The 13,101-nt window shown below is 63.0% G+C and overlaps 1 protein-coding gene across 1 annotated transcript; it reads right to left on the reverse strand.

Moving 5' to 3' along the window:
- Nucleotides 1–1,205: 1,205 nt before the first annotated feature.
- TBC1D10A (TBC1 domain family member 10A) lies at nucleotides 1,206–12,244 on the reverse strand. Its single transcript, XM_053994022.1, has 9 exons — nucleotides 11,997–12,244; nucleotides 8,738–8,837; nucleotides 5,545–5,652; nucleotides 5,292–5,398; nucleotides 4,626–4,740; nucleotides 4,346–4,411; nucleotides 3,144–3,333; nucleotides 2,710–2,864; nucleotides 1,206–2,516 (listed from the first exon to the last, which is right to left on the reverse strand). Exons 1-9 carry the CDS (start codon nucleotides 12,194–12,196, stop codon nucleotides 2,124–2,126), a joined length of 1,434 nt encoding a protein of 477 aa, XP_053849997.1. The 5' UTR covers nucleotides 12,197–12,244; the 3' UTR covers nucleotides 1,206–2,123.
- Nucleotides 12,245–13,101: the final 857 nt, after the last annotated feature.

Here is a 13,101-nt window from a genome sequence, read left to right on the forward strand (position 1 = left end):
CCGCCCCGCATCGCCCCGGGACCGGCCCAGGACCGCCCCGCATCGCCCCGGAACCGCCCTGGGACCGCCCCGCCTCGGTTCGTCAACGCCCTGTGACCGCCCTTATCGCCCAGGGACCGATCCAGGAACGCTCCGCATCTCGCTGGGACCGCCCTGTGACCGCCTGCCTGGCGCCGGGACCGTCCCGCATCGCTTCGGGACCCGACCCGGCACCGCCCCGGGACAAGCCCGGCACCGCCCCGCACCGCGAGACAGGCAACGACCCGGGCCCGGCGCTCCGGGAGCAGCCCCAGTTCAGAGCCCCGGGATGCCCGCACTGGAGACCCGGGATAGCCCCACCGGAGCCTCGGAACCAGCCCCAATACAGAACTCCATGGTGCCCAAACCAGCCCAAATTCAGCGCCCCGGGGTGCCTGGAGCAGCTCCAACTCAGAGTCCCAGGGTACCCCCGAACTGCAGCCCTGGGGGTGCCCAAACCAGCCTCAATTCAACAGCCCGGGATGCCCAACCAAGGGAGACCCTCTGGGAGCCACTGCCAGCCCCACTCTACCCCCAACCCCAGCACCCAACCGGGTCCCACATGCTCAGCCCCAACTGGGCTCCTCTCAGGCCTGGAGAGGGGATTCACCAAACCAGGTCCTCCCCGGGAAAAGGGGGTTTGTGGAGGGAGGAATGGAGGTTTGGGCAGAATTCTTGCCTGCAGGAAGAAGGAGAGAGATGGCCTGGGCATCATTTTGGGATGGGAAGCTGAGCTCTGGGGTGTCATGGGATTAATTAGGGGTCCCCTGGCTCTGTTCAGCCACAGGAGCTGTGACAGTGGGAGAGGGGGAAAGGCCTGGGTGCTGGGATGGGAGTGCACCAGAGCCTGGCAGCCACCACTATCACAAGTTGGGGCAGATCTCAGTCCCCTCCCATTCCACTTCAAAGGGGCAGCCACAAGGCTGGGCCACCCTCCGCGGTGATAGAGCAGTGACAGCAGCGTAGCCCTTCCCAAGACACTGCCCAGCACCTGGCCCCCAGGACAAGGGCAGCCAGGGGAGATGGCACCCAGGGAAGGGTGAGTGCCAGGGTCAGCGTCCAGTGCAAATGGGATGCATGGGAGGGTGCCCCCAGGGATAGAGAACCATGGGTAGGGTCCAGGTGACAGCCTTGCCTCCTGCCACCCTCCACCCCCATCCCAGGCCAAGAGAGGTGGGAGCCAGGGCTGCGCCTTTACACACTCGCTTTATTGACCCCTTTGTACAAAACTGCTTTTCCCGCTTTATTTTACAAACCCACCAACCCACCCTCGGGGAGGGCAGGGGGGGCAGAGGGGACCCCACAACCAGGGGGCACCTGGCTGCTGCTCACCCACCCCATCTCACCTGCACTGGGGCCTGGGGGGGGGGTGGCAGTGGTGGGGTGAGCCCTGGCAGGGTAAACACTCCCCCGAGCTGTGGGGAACTTGGGGATGGGAGGGGATGGGATGGGGGGGCTTTAGCCCCAAAACTCGGCATCAAATCCCGCTGCCTCTAGCGTATCCTGCCTCGGTCCCTGTCCTGCCTCAGAGGAATAATAAATAGGCTCAGTGAGTAGGTAAGTTGGGTACTACATATAGGGCTACAGCTTGATATATCCTCACTAGATAAGAGGGGGGCGAGGGGTCCAGGGCTCCTCGTGTACCCCCAGTGCCCTGCGCCATGCCTAAGTGCTTGGGAACCGGGGCTGGGGCTGCCCGGCTGGCGCAGGGTGGGGGCTACAGGAGGGACCCGGGGGGTGATGGGTCGAGGGGCTCTGGGGCGGGGAGAAGGGCCCGAGGGGCAGCCCAGCCCCCCAGTGTGGGGAGGGAGCTCAGGTGGCTCAGCCACCCCCTGCCCGGGCTCCCACCGCTCGTGGTGCCAGCACCCTGCGGGGTGGGCACCCAGCAGAGACCCACGGTGTCCCCTTTGGTCACCACACCTGGCCAAGCTCCACGGATGCCCCGAGAGGGCCACGCTGTTCTCACGGAGCCGCACAGCCCCCCTGTCCCATCCCTCCAGCTCAGAGCCCCCAGCGCCGGGTGCCAGGGGTCCCCCTCGGCGTCCTCGCGCCCGGGTCCGTGCGCAGCCCCGCTGAGCCCGGCTGCCCGGGGTGTGGGCCGGGCCCTACAAGTACGTGTCCTCGCTCTCCCGGGAGCTCAGGCTCTCCTTGGACTGGTGGTGGGGGGAGACCTGGGGGTGCAGCAGCTCCCGGGTCGTGCCGGGCGCCCCGTTGCCCTCGGCCCCGGGGCCGTTGGCAGGACTGGCCGGGCCCTTTTCCCGGCTCTTCTCCTTGCTCTTGCGGGCCTTGGGCACGGGGGCGGGCCCGGGGGAAACGATGATGGAGGGGACGGGCTCCAGTGCCTTGCGCGGCGCGGGCTCCGCCTCGCTGATGGCCTTGGCGCCGTGCAAGCGCGGGGGGGACTTGCACTGCAGCTCTCCGTGCGTCTCCCGCCACTTCTTCAGCTGGATCAGGTGCTCCCGCTCGATCTGACGCTCCGTCACCGGCAGTTCGATGACCTGTGGGGACACTTGTGCCATCAGCGACAGTGCCACCGGGGCCGCGTGTGGGATCCCCGTCAGGACACAGGCAACTGCTAAGGAAGCTTTTTGGGGGCTGCTCCCCATGCTCCGCCCACCCAGGGACAGCCCAGTCTGGCAGCACTGGCCAGCTGGGTGGCACTGGGCCCCCAGGCCGTCCCCAGCACCTCACCTCCTGCACCAGGAAGGCCTCCTGCATGATTTTGGGGCTGAGGGCCCTCAGCCTCTCCATGGTCTCATACTGGCCCTGGCAGGATTTGAGCTTGTCCGAGGAGCCCAGGGTGTGTTTGAGTAGCACCAGGCCCACCCGGAAGATGATCTTCACTCCTGCAAGAGGAGACGTGAGGCAGTGAGTACCAGGTAGGACAGGGTGACACTGCCACCGTGTCCCTCAAATGCTGTGGGGCAGCAGATCCCAGTCCCACTAATGGTCAGGACATGCAAGAGGGTGAATTTGGGATGTACATGCCTCCTAACCCCCAGGAAAACAGCCCATCTCCACTGGTGGCTGTGGCTGCCCCAAACCTGCCCTGCTGCAGGTCCCATGGCCATGGGGAGTGCAGTCACCGAGGGAGGAGGAGGAGGAGGATGGTGGGGAGCTCCTACCTTCACAGAAGAACATGTCCCAGACGCGCAGGACGGAACTCCAGGGCAGCGTGCGGGAGAAGGCGCACATGAACCACTCCGTCATGTACAGGATGGGGTCGATCTTCTGCTTGCTCAGGTGCTTGTAGGCCACAGGTGAGACCTTGTGCAGCAGTGAGAAGAGGATCTGTCCATCCAGCTGGATGGCTTCCTGCAGGGACAGGGACCAGCATCCCAGTGAATACCCCAGCCCTGGGATCAGCCCCCAGTGCCTGGCCCCCCAAGGGCAGCCAACCCTCTACACCTGATATGAGCAGAGCTGTGTCCCATGGATGCTACACTGAGAACCCCATCCCTGAATGTGAAGTGCTTCTGGGAGCCACATCACAACAGGAAGACTGTGGGAATACCCAGACCCCTTCTTTCCCCAGGGTGAGGAGCTGGACAAGTTTTTGGCCTGGAGATTCAGAGTCATGGAACAGTTTGGGTTGGAAGGGACCTTAAAAACTCAGCTCATTCCACCCAAATGCCATGGGTGGGTACCTTCCACTATCCCAGGTTGCTCCCAGCCCTGTTCAACCTGGCCTGGAACACTTCCAAGGATAGGGTGGCCACAGCTGCTCTGGGCACCCTGTGTCACGGCCTCATCACCCTGATAGGGAACAATTCCCTCCCAATATCCCATCCATCCCTGCCCTCTGCCACTGGGAAGCCATTCCCTGTCCTGTCCCTCCATCCCTTGTCCCCAGTCCCTCTCCAGCTCTCCTGGAGCCCCTTTAGGCCCTGCAAAGAGCTCTGGGGTGTCCCTGGAGCCTTCTCCTCTCCAGGTGAGCACCCCCAGCTCTCCCAGCCTGGCTCCAGAGCAAAGGGCCTCCAGCCCTCAGAGCAGCTCCATGGATTCCTCTGGACTCTCTCCAGCAGCTCCAGGTCCTCCCTGTGCTGGGCCCCAGGGCTGGGGCAGCTCTGCAGGTGGGGTCTCACCTAGGCAAGGGTAGAGAAGCAGAATCCTTCCTCCCCTGGTGCTCATACTGGGGGATCAGCCCAGGACACACAGCCAGGGCGTGGCCAACTCTCACCAACCAGCACCGCCGTGTCCTTGTCCCCAGGGCGGCTCCTGATCCCTTCATCCCCAGCCCAGATTGATCCTGGGGGTTGCCCCAACCCAGATGCAGCACCCTGCAGGTCCCTGCCACTGCTGAAAGCACCATGAGCCCTTTACTCACCAGTTTCTCGCTGTAGTAGCCAGGGAGGTACTTCTCACAGATCTGTACCAAGCACCAGAATGCTTGCTGCAAGCCAAGGGACAGCAGGTAAGGACTCAGAGGACATCCCTGTGGCCCACTCCCTGCTCCCAGGGACCACGGGAGAGGGTGGCAAGCAGCAGAGCACCCCTGGAGCACTCTGGGTTGCCCTGAGCCGGGCACCCCACTCATCAGCACCCCCCAAAGGGCCCCACTCCCTCCAGGAGGTGCCAGCTCTGTCCCCTGAGCTGCGTGCCCGTACCTCGGCCGGCATGTGCATGAGCAGAACGGCGGCGATGGGCGCCTGGGCCTGGCAGTACCCCTCCTCCGGGCGGTACAGCGTGTACGCCTTCAGCACCCGGAACAGGTCCTGCTGCCTGCAGAGACACCGGGCACGCACAGCTGGGCACACGGCATGCACGTGGCCCAGCAGCCTTCCCCGTGCACGCCAGGCACGAGCCTGGGTCAGTCCCTGGCTGGGATCCCTTTTCCACACAAACCCAGGCCAACAGCTCTGGGAAGCTTGGCCCACAGAGCACAGATCCTGCCTGGATCTGGGAGTCAAGGCATGGAGACAGCCATCCGGCCCAGAGTGAGGACGGGCAGGCAGGGACCCAGCTGCAAGCACAGGGGCACAGGCGCTCCCCAACACATTGGAAGCAGCATTATCCTGGTGAAACGGAGGCCACAGGCTGCCACCTCCTCCCTCTACCCTCCTGTCATGGCAATTCCCACCCCACTGGGTGTCAGAGCTGGTCTGAGCCATCCTGTTTTCAGTCAGTGGGTGCTCTGCAACTGTGGGAGTATAGGGAATGTTGGAGGAATGGGGAGGGTACTGGGGACGTGAGTGTGGCTCCATGAGCTGGGATAAACAGTGCCCACCGCATCCATGGCTGCTGAGGGCTGGACACACAGTAGCTGCACATACCCATGGCCTCCACGCGAGACGAACATCTCGTGGAAGGGGAACTGCCGATGGAGATCCCGCTCGATCACGTCCAGCCACTTCGGATCTCCTGTGAGGAGGTCCAGTTCCTGGGGAGGGGAAGATTGGGGTGAGCAACACCCTTGACACCCTCCCCAAGATGTCTGAGATCCCAACATACACCCAAGCCCGAGCAGGAGGCACCCCAGCACTGCCCCCTCCCTGGTGGTGCAGGAGGGTTCCCAGCAGGACTCACATCAAACTTGCCCATGTTCTGCTCCAGCTTGACCTTGCTCCCAGAGAGGTACTGCCAGGCACGGCCCCGCAGCGAGGGCGGGATCCCCTTCTGGCATCGCAGCCGGATCTAAGGGAGACACAGCCGTCACAGGAAAATCACAGAGCGCTGGGAAACAAAGAGACTCCTGGGGCAAGGTGGGAGCTAGGCCAGCACCACGGCCACAGGCTGGTCCCCTGCTGCTTCCCAAACAAGGAGAAGTGTCCCTGAGCGCCTGGGATGCAGGGATGCCAGCTGGAATGGCAGTCAAGCACCAGCAGCACAGAGGAGCTGCCAGAGGCCCAGCAGAGGCTTCGTGGCTTGCAAACAGCTCCAAACAAGCCTGGCACTGCCTCAAAGCCAGATCCTGCTGGGAGCTGGAAAAGCAAACATTGGAGTCAAGGTGGGGAGTGAGTGGCTCTGTCCCACTTGGGAAGCACTGAGGACACAGGGGAGGCTCCCCAGCCCTCAGTCCAGCCCCCCACCCCACCATGGGGCCATGGAAAGCAGCGATGTGCACCCTGACAAGTGTCTCAGCCTTTCCACCTGCTCATCCTTGGCAGAAGGGCAAGTCTGGTTCTATCTCCATGTATGGCCAGATCCTGAGGCCCCTAGAGCCAGCTCCATGCCCACAGTTTCCTGTGCCCCTGGTTTCCTTGGCACTGGGCAACAGCCAGGACCAAAGTCCAGGCGAGGCAGTCGGTGCCTTCCCTGTGTGGGAAGCTGAGCCAGCTTAGCTCTGGTGCTGCCTGCACCAGCAGGGATCAAAACAGAGCCCCCAACATCCCACTCCAACTCCTCATCACAGGAGCAGCTCCAAATCACAGAATGATGGAATGGTTCGGGTTGGCAGGGACAGTAAAGACCATCTCATTCCACAGGCAGGGTCCCCTCCCACTATCCTAGGGTGCTCCAAGCCCTGTTCAACCTGGCCTTGGACACTTGCAGGGGCAGCTACATCTTCTCGGGGCACCCTGTGCCAGGGCTGCCCACCCTCCCAGGGAACAATTCCTTCCCAATATCCCACCCATCCCTGCCCTCTGGCACTGGGAAGCCATTCCCTGTGTCCTGTCCCTCCATCCCTTGTCCCCAGTCCCTCTCCAGCTCTCCTGGAGCCCCTTTAGGCCCTGCAAGGGCCTCTGAGCTCTCCCTGGAGCCTTCTCCTCTCCAGGTGAGCACCCCCAGCTCTCCCAGCCTGGCTCCAGCAGCTCCACATCCTTTTGTGTCCTTTTCCCCACAGTCCTCAGCCAGGACATGCAGCAAGGTGGGTCCCACAAGCCTGTTGCTTTCAGCACAGTCACATCCCACAACACCCTGCAAAACCCTAGCACAGCCTCCATTCCTCATGTCCCTGCTTGGGTGGCACATGCCAACTGTGCCAGGGCTCTGAGAGCAGTGGCCAACAGCTCCCAAATCCTCCTCAGGCCTCTCCTGCTTGCTCAGGGCTGTGTTTCCCTGTTTGCTGGAGCAACTGGGGAGCAGGTAGATGTTTCCAAGCACAGTACCATCACCTCCCCTGGGGGTTTGCTGCTCCCTCACTGGTTGTTTGCTGAGGCAGGTCCCTTTGTGCTGGCAGGGAACACAGCGGATGATGCCCAGGGTTGCTGTGGCAGCTCCATGGCTGCTGACAGCTCTCATTTCCAGCCAGCTCCCCTTCCTGCTGACTGAGCTGCCAGGAAGGAAACCACCTCGCTGGGTTTTGGTTCAGCAACCCCTCCAGCTGGCCGAGCCAGCACCACCAGGGCTGAGCAGCTCATCCCCTTGGTCCCACGTGGGGTCCTGGCGTCAGCCCCACGATCCCACCGTGATCTTCCAGGGACCGGGAGTGTGTCTGGGCTGAGGGATGCTGAAAGCAAGGTGAAGTTGGAGTACTGCCCATGCCAGGAGAGCAGTGGGAGCTGCACACCCACACGTCTGCCCTCCTTCCAGCATGCGGTGCTGGCACGGCCCAGCACCATGAAGGATGTGGGGTCAGGCTCTGCTGGGATCGGGGCCAGGCAGGGAGCGTTTTGGGATGCTGGAGCGATGCAGGTGTGAGCAAGCCCGGCAGGAGCTGGCCCAGGCATCCCTGGGCTGCCTGCCAACCCTGGTGAAGCAGCCAGAAAAGTACTGGGGTTTTTCAGAAACTCAGGGAGCTCCCCCAGAGCAGCAGGGACCTGCACCAAGCAGGCTCCTGCCAGACCAAGGATAGTTGACAGCATCCAAGGCCAGGCCTGGCAGCCTTCCCTGAGCAGCCCCAGGGATAGAGGCACAGAACAGCATTCCAGAGCAGCCTCTCCAAAGCTCCAGGCATGGATTTTTGCTGCAGGAGAGACTATATAGCACATCAGTCCCATGGAGACTCCTAGAGGCTTGGCCAAGCACAAGGGAGCTGCTGTGCCAGGCACAGGGCTGCTGGAGCACTCACCCCATCCCAGAGGGCACCCTGTGGCACATGGAAATTGCCCGTGGAACAAAGCGCCCACCTGCCGTGGCCCAGAGAACTCTCCCAAATCCTTTAAGAGCAGCCAAGAAACAGATGAGGGATTCCGGTGTCATTCACCAGGCACTGTGTAGGGACAGCACTCTGGGCACACTGAGGAGGCTCTGCCAGCATGGGGAAGAGGAGGAGAAGGCCCTTCAACCACTCTCTGGCACTGCTGTCCCATGCCAGCAGCCTCACTGCTCCCAGCAGACACACCACAGCAACCCTGGGCTTGCTGCTTCCCAATTCCCGCCTCATCTGCAGGCTCAGGGCATCAGGGAGCACCAGCAAACCAAGACATGGAGTCAGCACACCAGGAGTCTCCCAGGGACGCCTGTTCACAGACCAGTGTCACGCACATCAGGCTCAAACATTTCCTACACCGAGCTTTTTTTGGTCTGCGAGATGCTCAGAACAGAAGTTTCCATGAGCAAACAATTCCCATGGTTGCCTGCAGGCAGCCAAAGAAGCCCTAGCAAGGCTCCAGCCTGGCAGGGAAGAGTTGAAGGCAAAAGTGGGCTGGATCAGGATCACTCAGCCCCCCCAAGTTTCCAAGGGGAAAGAACAGCCCATTCAGCCAACAGTAACATCCAAAGGCACACAGATGCCTGTCTGCAGGGAACCACTGACACCAGGCTGCCCCAAAGGGACACCACTGTGCCTGGCTGTCCCTCACTGCCAGCTCCCAGAGGCGACATGGCTGTCACTTACCTTCTTGTGTTTCTTGGCCATCCACTTGTCCCAGTTGTTGAGCATATCCAGCCACTTGGACTCCCGCTGCCGGAGCACTTCCAAGGGCACCTCCTCCAGCCTGTGGGACCGGGAGGAAGAGGCCGGTCAGTGGGTGCCTGGCCCTCCGTACGGTGCTGAGCCCCCTGGCCTCCCGAGCACCCTGGGTGCCCCCCATGCCCAGGTGGCTGCACCCCTCAATGCGCAGGGCTCAGGACACGCTCGGCAGCGCCGGTGTTTTGGCAGCTGCCGGAAGCGCTCGCCACCCGTCAGTGAAGTCACTGCACCAGCAGAGCAGCTCAAACCTCTCGGGAGCAGCCTGCACTGCACACATGCAGCATCCCCAGGGACACGCCAGGAAGGTGAGGGATGAGCAAGACCTGATCCCTGTGGCAGGGGCCGGCTGCACGCAGAGAGAGCCGGGGCCATAAGCATCGTGTCATTCACACAGCTCCAGCCACACTGCGCTCCCAATGCCTGGAGCTGCTCCAGGCCCGGCGCCGAGCCCAGACCAGGGTCTCTTAGGAGGGAGGGGAGTGTTTTCCAGAAACGGCTCAGTCTAGCCAGAGAATCCGATTTAACCCTGCTGAGGCAGGAGGGATGCTGCTGCGATGCCGAATCTGGCACTGCGGCCTCCAACCCCCCTGTGGCACCACATCTGTGCAGAGATGGGTGACAGGCAGCTCGGGCAGGCCCAGGCAGGGACATCCAAGGAGAGCAGACACTCCTCTAAGCCATCAGTGAAGACTCGATGCCTTCCCAGGCTCTGCTCCACAATGTCCTGTGGCCACGTCAATCTCAGGGAGAGTCAGATCCTTCCTGAGGACCCGAGGCCAGTGGCCTGGTGCTGAGCATCCTCCAGCACCCAGCCCCACCACAGGACACGGAGGCCTGGCCTCCTCCCTCCACATGCCGAGCCGGAAAGCGAGCGGCAGGGTGAGTCCAGGGCCGCATCCAGCTGGCAGCACTGCCCCGCGCCCTGCCCAGCCCCTCCCCGCCGAGTCCCACCCACCGCAGCGGCTCGGACGGGGCGAGCGCGATTGTTCCGAGAGCAAACCCGCTCCCAAAGGATCTGCTTTGCTTGGCTCCCCACCCTCCCCAGCACGGCCAGGCATGGCCGGCAGCTCCCCGGCCCAGCACGGGGATGGAGGCAGCGCTGGCCTCCGGCCGGGGCTCCGCAAGGCGTGGGAAGCTCGGGAGCGCGGGACGCTGGATACAGGAGCTGGCTGAGGGCCTGCTGGAGCCCCGCCAGCACAGACTGGAAGCTGTTCCCAGCTGATGGCTGCTTGGCAGCGGGCAGGGAGCGAGGACCGGCTGCATTTCATATGGCCCAGGCGGGAGGGTGGGGGCACTCCAGGCGGGGAAGTGTCGAGATGCCCTGTGCCAGGAATGTGCTCCTCTGCATCCACACTGGGTGACATCCCCACAGCTCGGCCCTTCACGGTGCCCTCAGACCGTCCATGGGTGCTCGGATACCCTGCCTGCCCTTCCTGTGCTTCCCCCCCAGTATGGCAAACCCAACTCTGGCAGCCACAGCAGGAGGTCACGTATTCCCCTTCATCCCCTCCAGGACAGACAGTGAACCAATAAAGCCCTGGAGCAGGGCAGGATTGGGCCCCAGCACATCTGCAGGGTGCTGCAGGAGGCTCAGTCCCCAGTGACTGCAGCCACCATACTGTCAGCACCCTTGGGAGCAGCCACTAGCCTCCACAACCTTCACCTAGCACACAACTAGCACCACAACCTTCATCCAGAGCTGCTGCTGCCTGCTGCAGGGACAGGGACACCCACAGGAATGACAGCCAGGACAAGTGTCCCCTAAATGTGGTGTGTGGCCAGGACAGGGTGCAGCACCACGGGAAGGAGGCCGCACCACTCCTGCAGTGCTGAGGGACAAGGTTTATCACCCAGAGTGATGCACCTTGCCCAGCGTCAATATTCCAACCTCCAGCACCTTTTCACCCCACGGATCCACCCAATAACACCCACGGGCTATGGGGGGGTGAACGCTCTGCTCCTCACAGGCAGGGAAACTGAGGCACAGCTGGCACCAGAGCACTCAGGTGGGCAAAACCCAAGGAGACCGCTCCAGGCGATGTCCCAGCAGGAGAGGAGCTGGCTGCCACGAGCCGTTCCCACTGCCATCCCGACTTTCTCTGGGCGTTGCTGTGAAAGCAGGGCCAGGAAGGCAATCACCAAACACGCTGCCGAACCAGCTCGACAGCAACAGCACATTCCTGGGTGTCAGCACCGCCCTGGGGCCCAGCGCCTCGGGTTAGCCTCACTTCCTCCGAGGGTTTCCTCCGCGGAGCAGGGTGACCACGGTGCCTTTGCCAGCACTACCAACAAGGGGTCCTTGGAGGGACACCATGGCCTGGCCTCCTTGGCTTGACAGAGGCCAAAAGTCCACTGGAATCAGTGCTTGGAGTTGACCAGACAGCTGTATGCTGGCAGCTCCCAGATCCCAAATGGGGTGGACACCACTTCCCAGCCATTCCCACTCTTCAGAGGGAAATGGGACAGCTGGAACAGCTTTTGGGGCTCTTCACAGAGCCATCACAACATCATGGAATGGTTTGGGTGGAAGGGACCTTAAAGCTAATCCAATGCCACCCCCTGCTATGTGCAGGGACACCTTCCACTATCCCAGGCTGCTCCAAGCCCCATCCAGCTTGGCCTGGGCACTGCCAGGGATCCAGGGGCAGCCACAGCTGCTCTGGGCACCCTGTGCCAGGGCCTCAGCACCCTCACACGGAACGATTCCTCCCCAGTATCCCATCTAACCGTGCCCTTTGACAGAAGGAAACCATTTCTTCTTATCCTGTCACTCCAGGTCTTGCCCAAAGTCAGGAGTCCAGCTTCCCTTGCAGCCCCTTTAGGCACTGGCACGGGCTCTAAGCTCTGCTCGGAGCCTTCTCTTCTCCAGCCTGAACACCCGCAGGTCTTCCAGCCTCACTCCCTTGTTCACATCCCTGCGGCCTCCGCCACGGGCACGAACGATGCCTGACACCGGTCCCGGGCGGCCCCGCGCCCAGTCCGGGGGCGGCGGGGACAAACCCCCCCGGGGCGGGGAGAGCCGCGGCCGGCCCGGCCCAGCCCCAGGCCCGGCGCTGCGGGGGCCGAGCGGCCGGAGCTGACTGGGCCGGGCCTGGGGCGGCTCCTCTGCGCCTCGGTGTCCCAGTGCCCCCCCGGCCCAGGCCCCGGCCCTCTCTCACGGTCCCCCCTCACGGCCCCCACTCACGTCCCCTCGGCGCCGCGGCTGCCCACGATGAAGCCGAACTTATCGACGCGCCGCTCCTCGGGGCCGCCGCCGTTGATCTCGGAGTCGGAGCCGAGCGAACTAAGCTCATCGCCGCCAGGGTCGGCGAGGCTCTCGCGGGTGCCCGCCAGGCTGCGCCCGCCGGGCGAGCTGGGCCCGCCGCCCCCGCGGCTCTTGGCCATGGCGGCGCCTCAGCGGCGGCGCGGCCGCTCCGCCATGCCGGGACACGGCGGCGGCCACGCCCCGTCCAGGCCCCGCCCCCTCGCTGCACCGCCATTGGGCGGGAGCAGGGACCCTGCCAATCAGCCGCCAAGATTGCGGAAAGGAGAGCCCGCCCCCGAAGCTGATTGGTCGAGAGGACGAGGGAAGCTGTCCGTCAAGTGCCGGCGGGTGTCGGTGAGGGGCGGGGCTCCGTGCGCCGGCAGTGGGGCAGCGCTGGGGTGGGAGGTACCGGGACCAGTACGAGACAGAACGGGATGGACTGGCACCAGTAACAGACATAACGGGATGGAATGGGACCAGTAAACGACAGAACGGGATGGACTGGGAGCAGTACGAGACAGAACGGGCTGTATTGGGATCAGTACGAGACAACAGGATGGACTGGGACCAGTACAAGACATAAAAGGGCTGCACTAGGTTCTGCATGACATATAAGTTTATTGGGGCCAGTACAAGCCATAATGAGCTGTACAGGGACCAGCATGGGCCATAACCCACTGTACTGGGATCGCTATGAGATACAACACAGCTGTACTGGGATGTGGATGAGATATAATAGGGCCGTACTGGGACCAGTGTGAGATAAAATGGGCCATACTGGGACCAGTACGGGCCATAGCAGAGCTGTACTGGGACCTGTATAAGGGGGCTGTAGTGGGACCAGACAGCCACACTGGGGCTCTGCTGGGGCTGTACTGGGATGGCACTGTCATTCCAGGAAGGCTGGATACTGGGACTGCAGGAGGGCTGTGCTGGGAAGCACTGGGGCATCCACTGGCATGGGGCATTTCCAGGGGCAGTGGTGGGATCTATTTCCCTCTCCAAAGCTGTCCCTGCCCTGCAGATCCCATAGCCAGACCACCAC

Source organism: Vidua macroura, chromosome 18 (genome assembly GCF_024509145.1).
Source record: "Vidua macroura isolate BioBank_ID:100142 chromosome 18, ASM2450914v1, whole genome shotgun sequence".
NCBI lineage: Eukaryota > Metazoa > Chordata > Aves > Passeriformes > Viduidae > Vidua > Vidua macroura.